Below are 16,782 nucleotides of genomic sequence, written 5' to 3'. Positions count from 1 at the left end.
AGAGTTTCAGGTGAACTCTTCTTAAACTCACGGACAGTTACAGAGTTTTAAAGTTTCACACGTCTCAAATCAGGCATCCAAAAGCATCAGAAAATACCAGACAATGCTTTGGCATACTAAGCATAACAGTGGCTTGTGAAAGGTTTCTCTTCTTATCTTTTGTGGGAGCAAGGAAACACACGCCTACGTGAACAAGGGACTACCATATGGAGAAGCTGCCAGAGCCTGCTGTGACAAAGTGGTCTGTCTTACGGGCCTGTCTCTGTGGCTGCTGTGCTGCTTTCAGTCCTTCCTCAGTAGCAGACTTGCCTGACAAAAGATTTCTGAGCATCAGTGACTGACCCAGAGGAGGAGAAAGGGGCACGGTGTGTGTGGTCAGGGCCCCGAGGCAGGTGAGGGCATAAGCAAGACACTGGCAATAATACAGTAAAAGTAGAAAAGATAAGAAGCGTGGGGTACAGAGGTAGGAAAAGGCTTCCCCTGAGGACACATGGACTGTACTAGAACAATATTATTTGTCATGTCTCATTATGTATTATTAGCACCAGAAGTAGGAGACCACAAAGGAAGAGGTAGCATGCTTAAAACAAAAGAAAATACTTTGGATATCTAAATACAGTTCTGTGCATCCAACAAGACATTGTAGAGACCAAAAGCGCCACCTGGTTTAAAAATCAACAAGACACAGGCAGAGAATAAATTCACCAAAGGCTATTAAAGAAACATACTGATGCACCTTCTGAGTCAGTGTCCTAGGTTATAGTGTAAAATGTGCCCCAAAAAAAGTATTCTATTACCATCTTCAGGAGCTGTTGAGACCAGGTGGGGCGGTGCTCCCTGCCTCCCCCCTCTGGACTATCTTCTGTCAATGGGCACAACAATGCCTTATCGCCTGACCCATCGATAACTCGCTCCTGGGCTATCTCCTGTTAATGGCCCATCAAGGAACTGCCTCACGACTCCCCATCCCATTGTGAGACGCTCCGCCCGGGGGGAAGGAGCCAAGCAGTCCATGCCAAATAAAAACTGAGAGCTCGAACACCCTAGCAGCCTTCTTCCACTGGATTCCCAGAGGAGTTTTTCCCCCCACTGGAGTTCCAGAGGACAAGAGCTACCTACCTACCACTGGACCTTCGGAGGAAGACCAGACCCTTTTACAAGATCGCTGCTTCAACAGAACTACATCCATCACTTCAGGAGGACTGCAGCCAGCATCTTATCGGACTGCTACTGCCACCCTAACAGGGTGTCAGGTTGTGTTCCTGACTCTGTCAGTGTAAACCAGTGGGTTGGTTTTTTTCCCTGCCTTGTGTTATATATATATATTAGTAAAGAACTGTTATTCCTATTCCCCATATCTTTGCCTGAAGGCCCGTTAATTTCAAAATTATAATAATTTGGAGGGAAGGGGGTTGCATTTTCCGTTTCAAGGGAGGCTCCTGCCTTCCTCTGCAGACACCCGTCTTTCAAACCAAGACAATCAGGTAGTTTTAAAGCAGTTGATTCCTAGAGTATGAGAGTACCCACTAGATGCTTGCCCTTACACTCTTTCCATAAACACCCACTCTTTTCCATGAACTTCCTCTAGAGAAGGATTGGTCTGAGCCCCTTCCAGACTGGAAGGACTTCAGCATACACAGGCAAAGGTGGTAGGAGCCTGGGACCCAAAACAAGAGATCAGGGGGTTGTAACTCAAGAAAACCCAGGATCATGATGATGCTCAGCAGCTCAAGATGAGGAAACTGCAGTGGTAAACCAGAGTATTACAATAGCAGTACACCCACCTTCTTGACTAGTACGGAAGCTAATGAGGAGCACTGTGGCTAGCTGTATAAGGATCCCAAAACACACATTTTCATGTGCTGGTACCTACCAGCTGGGTGTGGAGTAAGGCCGACATGAATAGACAAAAAGATTCTAAGACTTCTTGGGGCCTTAAGCAGCAAATAAATAAAACAATGAAAGAAGAAATACGGCAGAAACATAGCAAGAAGCGTGGGTGGAAGAACATGTACTGAACCATCCCCTTCGACCATACAACCAGTGCCCTATGAAAAAAGTAGTTTGTGTCCTGTGATGCCCATGGATTTGGTAAAGAACAAAGAAGCGCCTGCTGGGATCCCTCACATGCTTTTAGTGATGACAGGCCCTGCCACTGTTCTGTACATTAGAGAAATTACAAGAGGAGAAAGTACAGAAAGTATGAAAATTGCAGAGCACGATCATTTATGAGACCCTCAGCTACATGATCTAGCATTCAAGTCAGGGCTGTTGTGAGCAGGAGGTTGGATTAGGGACCTCCAAACATCCCTCACTGCCTTCACCTTTCTGTCATTCTAAAACGCTCAGTACCTGCTACCCACCCCTGCTGTAGAGCGGGGCTTGGCAACAGAAGATGTGGATGTAGCTGGAAATGCAAACTAGGATCAAGATTCTTACAGAGCCCCAGCACGTGCCTTGTTTGGAGGTGGACAGAGACAGGGTTGCAAAAGGTGTGAGCTGGAACCAGAATGCAGATACAATCAGCCAGCTGCTGTTCCCTGCACCAACACTCTGTTTCAGAAGACAGTTCTTAACAGGACAAGGTTAAACATGGTCTGGACAGAGGCAGCTCAATTTTTACTCAGCCCTGGGACTAGTGTCTAGATGAAGATCTGGCCTCAGCAAAGGTAGCACAGATTCTGTGAGATGGTTAAGGTGGGAGGGAGGGAAGAAAGTGAGCATAATTTACAGGGAAACAGAACAAATGCTGACAGTCCACTCCAGCTGCAGTGACAGCAGGGCATGCGTGACAGGGAAACACACCAAGCACGAAGTCAAGAGATTAAGCCAAATGGCAAGGGAAATTGAGACAACTAGGAAGCCGAGGAGAAGCATTAATGGCACTTGAGGATGAGAAAAAGGGAATGCCAAGCAGTGACAACAGGAGTGTGAACAGAGAGAAATGTGGTGCAGCAAAGAAATCAGTGGTGAGAGGGAGAGCAGGTGAGGAACAGTATAGGCACTAATGTTTTATTTTGCTGAGCAGAGAAGAATTTGACAGAAGGACTGAGACTGGTAAAAAACAGAAGGTACCTCTCTGACCAGGAGCAGTGTGTGTGAGCAGGACGCAAAAGCAGTGTTTCCCTTCCTTTTAGACAGCAAAAGCAGCAAAGCATTTTGCATGCATTACAGCAATTTCAGAACAGTCATTTCTGTTTCAGTGCCACAGGACTGGATGGGAGACACAGGGGAAGCTAGAGCTCAGAAAATACACAGCAAGAACCATTCTCTGCACACACTTTCTACTCCTGGTTGTTGCAGTAGCGAGAGAAAAGCAAGCCTGTGAGGTAGAGGTATGAAGAAACAGGTGCCTGGTAGACGGAGAAGTGCTCCTTGCCTAAGCCCCCAGTCTTGACTATGGCAGCAGTCAGGTTCCTCAAAGAGCTAATAAAATGTAACACAACTTTCCTCGCTGCAGATGGCAAGGAAAAAAAAAAAAAAAAAAATTCTTCACTGACCCCTAAACCTAAGCAAGGAAAAAAGAGAGCGCTTTTGGCACAAGGAAGGTCTTCTGCTGGCTCACAGAACTCAAGCCTGAGGCTACAGCAAAATGAGGTCCTTTAAGCTTCATTTACATATGAGCTATCAATAAAACAAAACCTGGGTCAATAGTGGAGACAGCAACAAGAGAGACTCTGATCTCTTTTGAAAACCAGTGGAATTATACCCTCAGAGATCTATACCACCCACTGCATGCAGCTTCAACAGAGGCACAAAGAAAGATGTCATTTTGGCAATTTTAATTCTCCCCCCTTTATTATACAAAATACTTTACAATTAAAAAACATTTTCCCCAATAGAATCAATATACAGATATTTATAATTAACAAGATTCCGTTACACACAAGATGAGGAACTTCTGCACAAAGGAAAACACGTGATGATCAATTGAAAATTAAGACTTGACCCTTTCCCCACCATATTCTGGGAGGGGAAGTTACATTTTAGACTTTCATTTCTATTATATTCCCTCAAGTCTAAACTCTGGGATCTCCCCTCACCCTGATAGGGTAAGGGCCTCCACCTGCGTCCCAAGCATAAGTACAATACTCTGCTCTTAAAAGGTTCATGAAAATACAGTGTATCTGGCTGTACCATGAAGTTACCAGTACCCAGAAAAGGGAACTACTGCCCCCACTTTTCCCTAGCAACCCACATATACACACATGCAAGCACATACATGGGGGAAGCATGCTCAAAACCCAGAACTTTTCACCCTTTCACCAAACAGCAATCCCACCCCACCAAAGCAACCTGCAGTCAAGATGCACCCAGCAGGTAGTCTCTGCAGAATGGCTATCGTCAGGCCTCACAGCCAATCCGGCCATTACTGCAAGTGCAGTCTGGCAAGAGGGCTGGTATGCTGCTGTCTTCCCCACTTTGATCACCTGCCTGCCAGCTGAGTGTCAGCCAAGTCATGGAGGTGGTAACGTGAACTGCTCAGAGATGCTCAGGCCACAACGGACAGGCAGGGGAAGTTGCACGCTTCAGCAGGAGGTCCTCCAAAAAAACAGTTGCCGATAATCTGTCCTACCAGAGCAAAGACGGGCGTGAACCCTAGCGAACATTTTCTCTCTAAGGAAGGTCACTGCTGGGCTGGGCCAGCCCTGCACCTGCAGGGGAGCCCATCCCAGAGTCACTGCTGGAGGCCAAATGCCTGAAGCAGTGTGGGAAGATCATGAGCATCAGCTGCCCCATACAGGTCACTCTGCCCCAGCATGGAGAGGGCCATGCGGAGGGTGCTCCAGATGTTGTCAGACATAGCGCCTTGCTGCCCCCGTGGACCTCGGCTCTTCTGCTGCATGTGCAAAGCCTCTAAGAAGTGCTCCACAGCTTCACTGTCAACATGAGAACATACACACGTTTACTGGAGAAGATGGTACATCTCGTACTCCCTCCCCCATTTGCTTCTAAAGTACTTCCCCTCCAATACAGTTTCCTCCTCTTCACCAGATCCTGCCCTGCTCCAGAACCATTGGAGATCCCCCTTTTCCCTCTTAACAGAAACAGAAGTCCTGATGGCCCCTACTCCAACTGCATCTGCATGACACCATTTTCAGGTAGAGTCCACACACTTGCTCTGCTCTCCTATGCCAAGGGAAGGCTGCAGGCAGTGTGGCACTGCCCTAGTAACCTATTGCAGTCTCTCTCCCACAAACACACGAACACTCATGGATCACAGCAGATCTGCCCATCCTGTGCTCACCGATGGGCGCCTAAGTTGATGCAACTGATGCCCAAGTTGTAGCGAGAGCGGATGTATCCTGGCTGGAGCTCCAGTGCCCTACGATATGCAGCCACAGCTTCCTCACTTCGATTCCCATTGGCCAGGGTGGCACCAAGCTTGTTCCACAGAAGATGGTCCTGGAGGAGGGGGCAGAGAGAAAGGGCTGAAATAAACTGGATCTTTTTAAGCTTCAAGCCAACTCTCCCTTCCCCACGTCTGTCTTATTCCTCCACTCCAAAAATGTGCCTCTCATACAAGCAGCACCTCCACCCAACCTTCACCCATTAACCTCCAGCTACCTCCAGCATCCAGTCTGCCCTTTCTTACATTTGGGCGCACACTGAGCGCAGCACTGAAGCAATCCACAGCCTTCTCATACTCGCCACTAAGGTTGAAAAGGACACCCAGGCCACACTGAACATCAGGATCCACAGTTGAGGGGTTGCTGCGCACAGCTGATAAGAACAGCTCTTTCACCTCCATGAACAGCGAGCTGGAAAAGCACAGAGCAAGGATATTAGTGTACTGTGCAGAGAGCTGGCCTTGGATTACTCCCTCTGCTCCTGCCTTGGACCACTCCCAACCCTCCAAGAAGCCTTTCAGCTGAAGGCTGAAACTCGTATCCCTAACTCACTCAGACAGCAGGGAACCTAGGACACGTTTGGAAGGCCCCAGGTTTGTCCCTGAGACGCTCTCCTCCGGTTCCTTCTCCAGCAAGTGGGCATAGTCTGGTTTATGGCGTAGCCAATCCCGCAGGGTCTCACATGCCTGCTTCTGCAAGGACTCATTGGTGAAGCTGACCGCTAAAGCCATAAGTGCCGTGAGGTTCCCAGGCTGCAGTTCCAAGCACCTACAGGTCAAAGAAAGAGAAGTGAATACAGTATTAAATCAGTCTGGGAGACGCCCACATACAGGAGCTAACACAATCAAGGCAGAGCACACTATGGTAGCCATATGGTCCTTGTGGCACTATGCACTAGACAAGGAGCCATGCTCAGAAACCCTTCTGCAACACTCACTGTCTGAGGGCACTGATTGCCAAAAGCTCCTGTTCATTCTCTGCTTGGGTGGTTCCCAGGTACTGCCAGGCCTGGAGAAGATAAAGATGCACAAAGTCAGACTTCTTCAGACCCAGAGAAAAGATGAGCCGATAAACCACTAACGCAGAGACTAAATCCACCATATTATCCCACACATTTTTAGAGTGAGACCAAATATATGCAAGTATACACACTAGCCAGAGGTATAAGTTTCTCTCAAAAGACATGTAGACTTTAGGGCACGTAGGTTCTCAAGGCCAATAAAACTGGTGTTGTTATAGTTAAAAAAGTGAACATCTACCTGGAGAACTATCATAAAGCAACTGTTGGCAGTTTTACACTTTCAAGTCACAGAACCTCCACTTCTAACTGTGGTCAAACTGCAGAGGAAGGAGGAAAAAGCAGATCTCTTATTTCCCAAGAACAAAATTAGCAGTGCTAATAATGAGACCCCCAAGGCAGGCAGCTGTATATACTTGTGCAGTGGTCCACTAGTAAGTGATAATCTTGGGACCATCAGACCTGAGAGCAGAAGCGCTGTTACTTTACTGAATCTTCAATCATCATGACACCAGTACATGAAAACCACTTCCATCTCCAGGCTGTTGGCATAGGGAATATTTAATTAAGGCACTAAATCCAAAGTATCTGTTCACTTTATGTTGATAACCACACCTCTTGCTCAAAAACAGGTTAGACATTTGGCGGGACTGTCAGCATAAAGTACCCGCTTTTTGAACATAAGTCACAAAATGCAGTATCCACTGTCTCAAGGAAGGCAACTGTTTCATTAGCAAAGACCTAGACACACTGCACATGCCACCACAAGCAAGAGGCAATCTACTGTCTCAAATCTCTAGTGCCTCACCATACAGCTAACCACAACTCAAGAAGTGCTGACCAGTGATGACTGCCTAGTGTTCTGTAGGCAGAAAAGGCAAGATTCAAGGTGAAGCTGTGATTTGGACCAAAGCAACCATGACATTTCCTTCAGAGCAATTGTTAAGTCTATTTGATCACTGTACTATTTGTGAAGTCTTGACTTTTCCTGTACTTTCTGCAGAGTCACAGTAGAAGAATTCAGAATGTTTTCAATACAGCTAGCCAGATCTGGCCCAACATTTCTTCCCCTAAGGTTTCAACTACCTCTCTACCTCAACTACCTTTATGCTCAGCCTGGAGCCCACACTGCCTAGGAGAAGAGAGTGCCAATTCTAAAGGAATATTAGCAACATCTTTTGATCATTTTAAAGCTAATGTAGATCTCCAAAACCTCTGCTTATTTTTCACCTACTCCCAGTACCCTAGAAAGTTAGCTGCCTGTAGTCCCAGAGGCCAAGAACGTCTATTCCAAGAAGTCACTCTCATCTAAGCCTCAGGATTAACAAATTAGGTGTTTCCAGTCATATACAACTAGCAGGGCTTGAATCAGACACACTGAGAATTCAGCATCCCCAGATCCTTGAGGCAGGCACTCCAGAAACAGACAACATGGGTGTATTTACATCCTTCCTATTCCTCCTGAGAATATCCACGTCCTCTACCTCTGAAAAAAGGCATACAGACTATTCCATTTCTCAATCCATCCTGCAGAAGCTGAAGTGCTTCATAGAAATACGTATTCACTAGATTAGGAGCTGGAAACTTCTCTTCAGTACAAAAAACATCCTCTGGCCCACAGCTTCAAATGAAGACTGCGAAGACACCCAAGCCATCTCTCTCAACGCTTTTGGGTTACATCTTCTCCTGGCATCTAGATGGAAGTCCTAACTAGGACCCCTAGTCTAATGAGCTGTTCAGAATTAGTCTTTAAGACAGACATTGAAAGCAGTTCTTCATCTGCCATAAGCACCTATAAACGTGCAATGACAAAGATTTCCACAGAAGCAATTTAAGAGATAAGAACTCCTTGTCTTGGCTTCATGCATAGTCTCATGTGCTCCAAAGCTTTTATACAGCTCTGGGCCAGAGCCTTTGTGCTTTTTGTAATCAAAACCTCCTTGCCCACAGCCTGCCTGGGGATTCACATACATCAGCTACAAACCCAGAGCCACAGAAAAACGGTATGTTTTCATACACCCTGCAGAGCTCCTAACACTGAAGTGAGTTTTCTACACACACCTCGACACCTTACAAGGCAAGGATCCAAGTAACAGGACACCTGGCCAAGGCCTGTTATCTCTGCTCTCACTCACCTCCATATGATCTGGCTTCTGTTGCACTGCAGCCTCGAAGAGCAAGACAGCATTGGGAAGGTCACCTTCCTCCAAGCGCTTCCGCCCCTCTTCAAAAGCATCCGGGTGATCTCTCATGGGATTATCTTCCTCAAACTGGTAACCCTAGCAGGGAAGACAGACGGGGCTAATGCAAGGAGACAGGCTTAGAGAGAGAAGCACTCTGTACAGTACAGCACAGTCTAGTCTTACTGCATCAGAAACATGCAAACTAGAGACCAGCCTGCACCTCCTCCTCTCTGCTAATTTGTAGCAGATCAGAGAAAAATGGCTCTTCTGCCTGCCTGCTCTGTGCTGAAAAATTTCCCAAAACAGACCTGGAATAAGTTGCCACAAAGACTAAACATCTGGTGTGCGCCCTATCTGCCTGGGGCGGCGGGCAACAACACTTGCACTCATGGCGAAGAATCCCAGCTTTAACTGGTATTTGGTGTTGGACAAGAACTAGACAGTAGTTGCAAACAAGCACAAGTGAAAATAGTATTAATTTAACCCCTAGCTGATCTGGTATGAGGGAGCAAGTGACAGCAAAAGACCAGTGTGAGAAGGAATCCTAGCAGCATTTGAGGTCTGCAGAGTTCACCTGCAAGGCAAACATACTGCCAGTCTCCTCAAGGCAGTCCATCACAGTGCTATGGCTCAGAGACCCAGTTCTCTATTACCTTGTCATATGATGAGGAGCTGAGGTCTTCATAATCAGAGAGCCAAGGGTGAGCCTCTGCATCTCTCTTTGCCATCTCCTCCCATTCTGCCTGGAGTTTGTCCCAGAAGTCCACATCTGACTGAAGGGAGAACAGAATGTCACTAGAATACCTCAACCATAAACTGAGCTCTACAGACACCCCAGAGAACACCCTCTTAAATGTTTCTAGCCCTCCTCACAGCACGCAAAGGAGGGAGGTAACCCTACCATGGGCTCTCAGCGGGTACCCCAGCCCTCCTCCTCCATCAGCTTTACCTCCACAGCAGTCTTTGCCTGCTCAAATTCCGTATCAAGAGCTGACATGTTCCCAGATCGTGCAAATTGATCCACCCAGGCATCAGATGTCCCCTGGGAGTTTGGAAACAGAAACACACCTTTCTTTTTAGAATTTAGCAACCTCAGGGCACATCCCAAAACAGCAGGAGGGTCTATGATGACCCTTCTTCCCCATCAGCAAGAACTGATGGCCTGTAAAGTGGAAAAGAGTTCATTCGGATACCCCCTTCCCCTCCCAGGTGCTACAAGAGATGAGAAAACTCACGCTGCCCAAATACCTTCCCAGCTTCTGGCTAGACTCCACTGAAAAGAACCCAATAGCCCCTCCCTCACCTCCCCCAGCCTAGTCATTACTAGAGCATTGCTGAGAGTTGCACTTGCCATTCTCCCTTCCTCCCAGACTGGGCACTGTGGCAAAAAGCTTTTCTCCTTCAGAGCGCATAGGGCTGGGCCTCCTACCTGCTGCTGTATAAACTCAGCTGCCCATTGCTCTGCCTGATCTTGGTCTCTGTGGGTCACATGATTAGCTTCAATCGATACCCTCCCATCTCCAATCTGGCGGACAAACTTTAGGAACTGTGACAGAGAAATGAAACAAGCGTGGAGCTGGGCAGATGCTTTGCCAGCAAGCCCTCTTGCCCATGCCCCCCTCCTTCACTAAAAGGACTTCTCTCTGCAAAGTGAGCACAAAAGGCCCGAAAAGGTGGGGAGGACAGGACTTCACCAGTCATGTGGTAGGATGGATAATATCTAGAGTGGACTGTAGGGTTCAACTTCTAGGAATCAGGGACAAAACGGAAACAGAGGACAGCAGGAGGCTTTATTCCTTTACTGTCTTCCCCCTTCTCAATTCCCCACACCCCTTATTCCCACTAGGTATCTGTCAGCCCCAGTCAGGGAATTTCTTACCTCAGAATTCTTGAGTTTTGGATCATCCACTTTAGAGAGGAAATCACCAACAGTTTTCTTAAGATCATCCTCAGGTTGATATTCCTCATACCTGTGTTCAGAGGCAGTAAAAGGGAAAGAGACAGTCTGATACCAGGCAACAGTTAACTCTTTCACTAACAACAGTCTACACTACAGGCCAGACAACAGTACTGAGGGATGCAACCCTTCCTCAAAGACTCTGGGGTTCTCCTAAGTAATTCAGTACATTTATCCATCTGTAAAAATTCAAAATTACTAGTAGGCTAACTGTGCGAGTGACTGTCACAACCAGCAGCAGAATTTAAACAATTACAGTGACAGCACAGTTCTGCAGAACAGTCTGGATTCCTTGGCAAGCCCACACGCTATCACACATTGCAAGTTTTAGCACTACCAAAAACAAGGTCATACATCTAGGAACAAAGAAAGTAGGTCATGCTCATGGAAGAGGAGCAGTGTCTTGGAAAAGCATCAACTCTGCAGAGGATTGAGGGCTCATAACAAGCACACAACTCAATATGTTGTCTGGCTTACAGCAGGATAGGGCCAGTTCCAGGTGTTACCACCACATTCAGTCTTGGTGAAGTCTTTGGAATTGGCGACAATACTCAGGAACGTCCATGTTTGCAGAAAGGTATCAGAAAAGGCAAGAGCCAGGTGGAAGAACCAAAATACGCAAAATTTCTTTTAGGGAAAGATCTAAGAACCCCAAATTGCTTGCTTGTGTTTCACTTCTTTAATTGAAAAACTTGACGGTAGTCAACAGGTACCTATACAGAGAAGATCCGTAGTAGTAGACTGTTCTTTAATCTACCACACAAAAACACATGAAAATAATGTCTGGAAGGCTGAATCTAGAAATATGCAGAGGAAAGGCCAGATGTGGTTTGTCAGATAGGGAGAATAAAGTGATGAAAGTTTACAAATAGTAGAGTCTAGTACTTGAGATCTCTAAATCTAAAAAAGCATCTGTTGTGGAAAAAAAGTTCTGCCTGATCAGGATTTTCTGAAGGAGCTCTGCATTAGGCATGAGATTCACTTGGCCTACATGATCACAGTATCTTCCTGGAACCAGAAAACAGAAAAGCTAGGATCTCTTAAAAACTCTAGTCTCCAAGCACTGTTTCCTCCTTTCGCTAAAACCAAAGGCCTGAGAACATCAATCTAGGTTAAATGACGCAAAAGCATTCAGGCCATAGCAGATTTCCATCACCTATCCAAACTTCACCCACCCAAGTGCCTAGCAGCAGTAACTAGTCTTGAGAAGACAGACTTACCATTTATCCACCAAAGACTGGTCTTCCGATTCCCCAAGCCACAATTTCTCCTCCGACTGCTCTAGGTATTCTTCTGCCCACTTGGCAGGAGACACAGACAGCGGATCTGCATAGGACATCAGGAAGAACAGGGAGAAGAGTAAGGCAAGCAGACCATAGCTCATCTTAACTTCAGATTTTACTCTCTCCACTTTACACACTGTTAGCTAACATACAGAGAAGACCTCTTCAAAGAAAGATTCTTTATGCTTGTTTCTTCTAACTTTGTTTATTCTGATCTAAAAATCAAGCCCTTCGGTTCAGACTGTGTATTAATACAGATGTCGTTGTGGCGCAAATAACCTTATGATTTTCTGCTTTAATTTCACAACTTACTCGTCTGCTCCATGTGGAATACTATACAGGTCAAGAAAATTAGCAATGCATTACAAATCTCTGTCAAAAGCACAACCTACAAAGCACTTAATCAGAACTTTCTCAAAGACCTTTGTAAATGCTGATTTATATTCCCAGAAGTATAAAGAGTGAAGGTCAAAGAATGGGACTACCTGGCTCTCTGCAGGGGCCACTCCTGGAGAAGAGACTAGCATCTATTTAAATCTTACTCATAACTTCCAGATTAGGTCATGGATGGTAACAGTATCCTATTCCAGTCCCAGCTCTATACACAATGCAGGATGGTTTTTCAGATAAACTACTGGCTTGCTTGAAACAGAAAGCTTAACCTTTGGTCCAGAAACGTTCACTTTGCATATTTCCAAGGTGCAACATCCCTCTACCTCCATGAAACTGACAAAAAGTATTTGGCCAAAGCATTTGTAACAAAGGCAAATTTAGTCTTAAGAGAGGGAATTAGAAAATATGTAAGCAAGAAGCAGTACCAGAACATCTCCAGAATATGCATCAGTTGAATCATATTATTTTTATAAAAGCAGTTTGAATAGTCTGGTTCTCCTAAGTTCTTCAGGTAACTTAAGCTAAAAACAGAAGACCTTTACACCTGAACAAAATTTTCCACACCACATTGTTCACAATTTGGTTAAGCCATCGCAAAGCAGCTTCCCCCCAACCCGTTAAAACTGCTACAGTAAATGCCCAAAGCATTACTCCAATTTCATATTCAGTAACTTTCCACTATACACAGGCATGTGACTGGGCAACATCTTGACAGTAACTCCAAAAGGGACCCTTCACCTGTCACTTCAGCAATGAACTCCTGTGACCAGTCAGCCTCATTGTAATCTGAAAGGACATCACCAGCACTATCTGCTGCAGCCAAGAATTCCTGGGTCCAGTTTTCAGACAGTGCCAGGGCTGCCACACCTGGAGCTACGAGAAGAGAAAAACAGAAGTAAGGATTGAAAGACTCAAAGACATCATTTAAGTGTTCCAGGCTAGCCCTCATCATGTCTGATCTCTCCCTTTCTCTTTGTTAGAATAAAATCACAGCAAGATTCCACCTGGAAGGAATCACTGGAGGTTGCTAGTGTTCTCATAGCAGGTTAAGACTAAAGCTAGAAATTAGATTGCTCAGGCATTCATCAGGTAACTTCTGAACTCATCCAAGACTGGCAATCCCCCAGCCTCCCTAAGCACCTGTTCCAGTACTGAACCACCCTCCAAGGGCAGAAATGTTTCTTTACATCTAGTGAGTTCTGCTTTCCACAAGTTGTGTCCATTGCCCCTTGTCCTTTTGCTGTGTATCACTGTGAAGATCCTGGCATGGCTGCTGAAGACAGCAACTAGATGCTCCAGCCCCCTACTCCCCTGCCCCTTAGACTCCTCTTCCCCACGCTGTACAAACCCAGTTCCTTCAGCCTTTCCTCTTAGGCCATGTATTCCAGTCCCCAAACCCTTTACTGATCTCCACTGAACTTGTTCCAGTACGTCAGTGTACTAGGAAGCCCAAATCTGGAAACAACATCCCAGATACAATCTCACAAGCACTGACTAAATGGGAACCACTCTGCTAGGAGCTTAACCGTAACACAAGATCTTTTCCAGTTCTCCACCTACTCTAGCTCCCCTTACCTCGCTGAGGGGCCTGCCGGAAACTTGACTGCTCAATCTCTTGCATCTCAGCCAACAGGTCATCCATTTTAAAGGTCTGGGGTGCACGGGACAGTAAAGGGGCATTCTGCTCTTGCAGGAACTCTCCAACCAGCTGCCAAAGACAGATGGATTACAATCACAGCATAGAAAATGAACAGGCAGAGCCATGGAGCATGACAGAAAGAAATGGGCTTTTCAGAAAAAAAAGATTACTATCATGTAAGAGGAAAAATAGCAAACAGTGTTGATGAGAAAAGCAGTAAGGAGATGCATCAGTCTGTTCTTACCTCATCTTCGGTGGCCACTCCCAGTGGTTTGGATACCTACAGGGAACAGTGGGCAATTATCCCAACAGCTCTGACCCCATACCCCTCTCCACATACACCCTGTGACCCAACTAGTTTACATCTTCCTCTTCCTTGAGTGTAGGCTCTCAGCATTTCCTTGCACAATCTGCCTGGTTATGTGGAAGCCAAAGGAGCAGGAATACCTTAAGTGATACTGTCCAACCCCCCTCCCACCACTTTCTGGGATAGGGTCTGTGACAGTAAGGCATACAGCTCACCATAGCCACCAGTATCTTCTGAGTGCCCATAAATGCAGCTTCCACAAACAGGCCCTCACCCCACAACCCTGCACAAGTCGGGTGACCCCGTGGCTTAATTCCCCAGAAAAAAAGCAACACTGCACCTATCTGTACCAACAGTCCCCTCATACTGCTCACCCCACACCCCCTTCAGTCAGCACACCCCTATCCCATGATGATATGACTGACTCAGTTGCGGGCAGGCCCCACATCGAGCTCCAGCTCAGCAACCACCGGCAACACTCACGGCTGCAGCTCCGGACGCCCCAGGGGGCCAGGTCAGCGGGCACTGAAGTCCTTCCTGCCGCAAGGCTTTGTCCTGGGTGAAGTGGCCGGCCAGCTTCATGAGGGGGTTGGAGCCCCCGCACTCCGGTTCCACCAGCTCCCTCATGGCCATGGCGCCAGAGAAGGAGGGAGGGAGGGTAGGCACCAAACCCCACCGGGCCTGCACCTAGCCCCGGGGCGGCACAGACACGGGGTGAACACCAGGCGGAGCGACTGGCTGCCGGGAGGGCCGGGCCCCAGGCCCCGACCCAGCTGCCACCCAACAGCCCCTCCCTCCCCTGGGGGCCCAGGAGCCCGCGGGGGTAGGCCGGCCGCCCCCCCCCCCCCGGGTGGGGAAACCCCGAGGTCGGGCCAGAGCCCGCACAAGCAGGGGCCGGGCTCAGAGGCATGCCGCCACGGCGCCATCTCCCGTCCCGGCTCCCGGCGCAGACGAGGGCAACTTGGGCGGGCACAGCTGCCATCACCAGGAAGAACCTCCGCCCCGGGGAGCGGTACCCCACGGGCCAGGACCGGCACCCTCACCCCCAGCTCCGTCCGCCCTGCCCCTGCCCCTGCCCCAGCCCCAGCCCCAGCCCGCCGCCGGGCCGGCCCAGGAAAGGACACCCGCTCGCCAGGACGGCAAGGCCGCGGCCTCCCCAGCAAGCCCCGCGCCGCCATCCCGCCAGCCGCCCGGGCGGCAGGACCCCCGCCCCAACCCGGCTCTCCCCGCCCCGCGCGGGCGGAGGCGACGGAACAGGAGGGGACGGAACGGCGCGGCGGGGTTCCCCCGCCCGGCACCGTACCTGGGGCTGCCGGGGTTCGCAGGGCTCACGGGGTGGGGGGCGGGGCCAGGCCAGCTCTTAAAGGGCCAGGTACCCGGCAAGTACCGCACCACAGCGCCATACAGACCCAGAGTCCCGCAGGCTACTAGTGCTTGCAGGACCGTTCGGGTCTCTCCCGCTGCCCGCGGGGCAGGGGCAGCGGCAGGCCGCCTCCCGGCAGCAGGCGACATGGCGATGTAGCTGGAGCAGCGCCCGGGCGGCTTCAGCTCTTCAGGTGTGGCCAGGGGGGAGGCACCGGCGCTTCTCTGTGTCACCACCGGGCGCCGTCCCCCCGGTGGCTGCGTGGCAGCCAGCCTCGCCCCGCCCTTCTTCCACGGTTCCCGGGCCGGTTCCCGAGGTCGTCGCTCCCGCGCTGGCCCAGCACCGGTGGTGGAGAGGGCGCGCATAGCAGCACGGGCTCTGCCGGTCCCCGCTGCCAGCCGCCGGAGCGAAGCGGTGTGTGTGGTATGTCCATACACTGCACAAATACCCGTAGTGTTATATCATTAAAACTATGTCACAGAGTCAATAAGTACGTGTTTGTGAATAGCATGTGTTCATCCGTCTGACGGACTACTATCTTATTATTTGCTTTGGGATTGCTAAAATGGTGCAGCTGGTGGTTAACAGGTTAAAAGTGCCTGCATTTAGCTGAAAAGTATGCAATGGCTTCAGATAAGCCATAGAAACGTCAGCTTCTTTACAGTTTTCAGCCTTCCACACATGTGATTCCAAAGGAAGAGCAAACCACTTGGAAAATCAGAGCTCGTTCCTGTATAGCCTCTAAAAGAATGGGAAAAGCACAAAGAGGGGGTTGCATGATGTGTACTGCCTCCTGTGACATTAGCGTACTATAAATAAATTGTTTTCAGAATCAAATTCCATCTCCTCTTCAAAAGGAATATGCTCCTCTGCAGGGTCCTCTCCAGACTTCCCAGACGCAATTCATCCATCCAAAAACTGATGTTGAGTTCTGTTTTAGACACTATTCTTTGGAAGTAAGTCTTCTTGACTGGTCTCCTTATAGCTTTGAAATGCATATGACATCTACAGCCAGTTCTGTGCCAGGAAGTAGTATGGCTCAACAGGAACAAACCTTTAGAGTCATATTGTTGGGGCTGGAAATCCAACACCCACACCAAACATGTTGAGGGAGCTTTACTTTGGATTATACCTTCCCTGGTCCCATGCACTGCACACCAATTAGCAGCTGAAATGCATAAGGTGTGCTCCTCTTTAGGACACACCTACTAGCTTAGAGCCACATGAAAGGAATCTAGTTTGCACACCGAGACTGTTCTGCAGCACAAAACAAAGCCCAGCAAGCAGG

At 48.4% G+C, this 16,782-nt stretch overlaps 1 protein-coding gene across 3 annotated transcripts; it reads right to left on the bottom strand.

Annotated features, from left to right (window-relative positions):
• Nucleotides 1-4,006: 4,006 nt before the first annotated feature.
• On the bottom strand, nucleotides 4,007-14,764 carry PEX5 (peroxisomal biogenesis factor 5). Of its 3 annotated transcripts, none has more exons than XM_009957913.2 (15): nucleotides 14,615-14,764; nucleotides 14,069-14,104; nucleotides 13,761-13,893; nucleotides 12,924-13,058; nucleotides 11,730-11,835; nucleotides 10,432-10,522; nucleotides 9,982-10,098; nucleotides 9,502-9,594; nucleotides 9,206-9,325; nucleotides 8,505-8,648; nucleotides 6,289-6,359; nucleotides 5,904-6,119; nucleotides 5,597-5,762; nucleotides 5,249-5,406; nucleotides 4,007-4,880 (listed from the first exon to the last, which is right to left on the bottom strand). In XM_009957913.2, the coding sequence occupies exons 1-15, from the start codon at nucleotides 14,762-14,764 to the stop codon at nucleotides 4,679-4,681; spliced, it is 1,938 nt and encodes a 645-aa protein (XP_009956215.1). In that variant the 3' UTR covers nucleotides 4,007-4,678. The 3 variants fall into 3 exon arrangements, with proteins under 3 accessions (XP_009956215.1, XP_086321013.1, XP_009956216.1); XM_086464887.1 differs by having other exon boundaries at nucleotides 8,505-8,639; XM_009957914.2 differs by lacking the exon at nucleotides 9,982-10,098.
• Between the last annotated feature and the right edge of the window lie 2,018 nt (nucleotides 14,765-16,782).

This window comes from Leptosomus discolor, chromosome 1 (assembly GCF_034619465.1).
Source record: "Leptosomus discolor isolate bLepDis1 chromosome 1, bLepDis1.hap2, whole genome shotgun sequence".
In the NCBI taxonomy this organism is placed as follows: domain Eukaryota; kingdom Metazoa; phylum Chordata; class Aves; order Leptosomiformes; family Leptosomidae; genus Leptosomus; species Leptosomus discolor.
The sequence above is the reverse complement of the archived record's forward strand: the minus strand, read 5'-3'. Positions and strand labels throughout refer to the sequence as shown.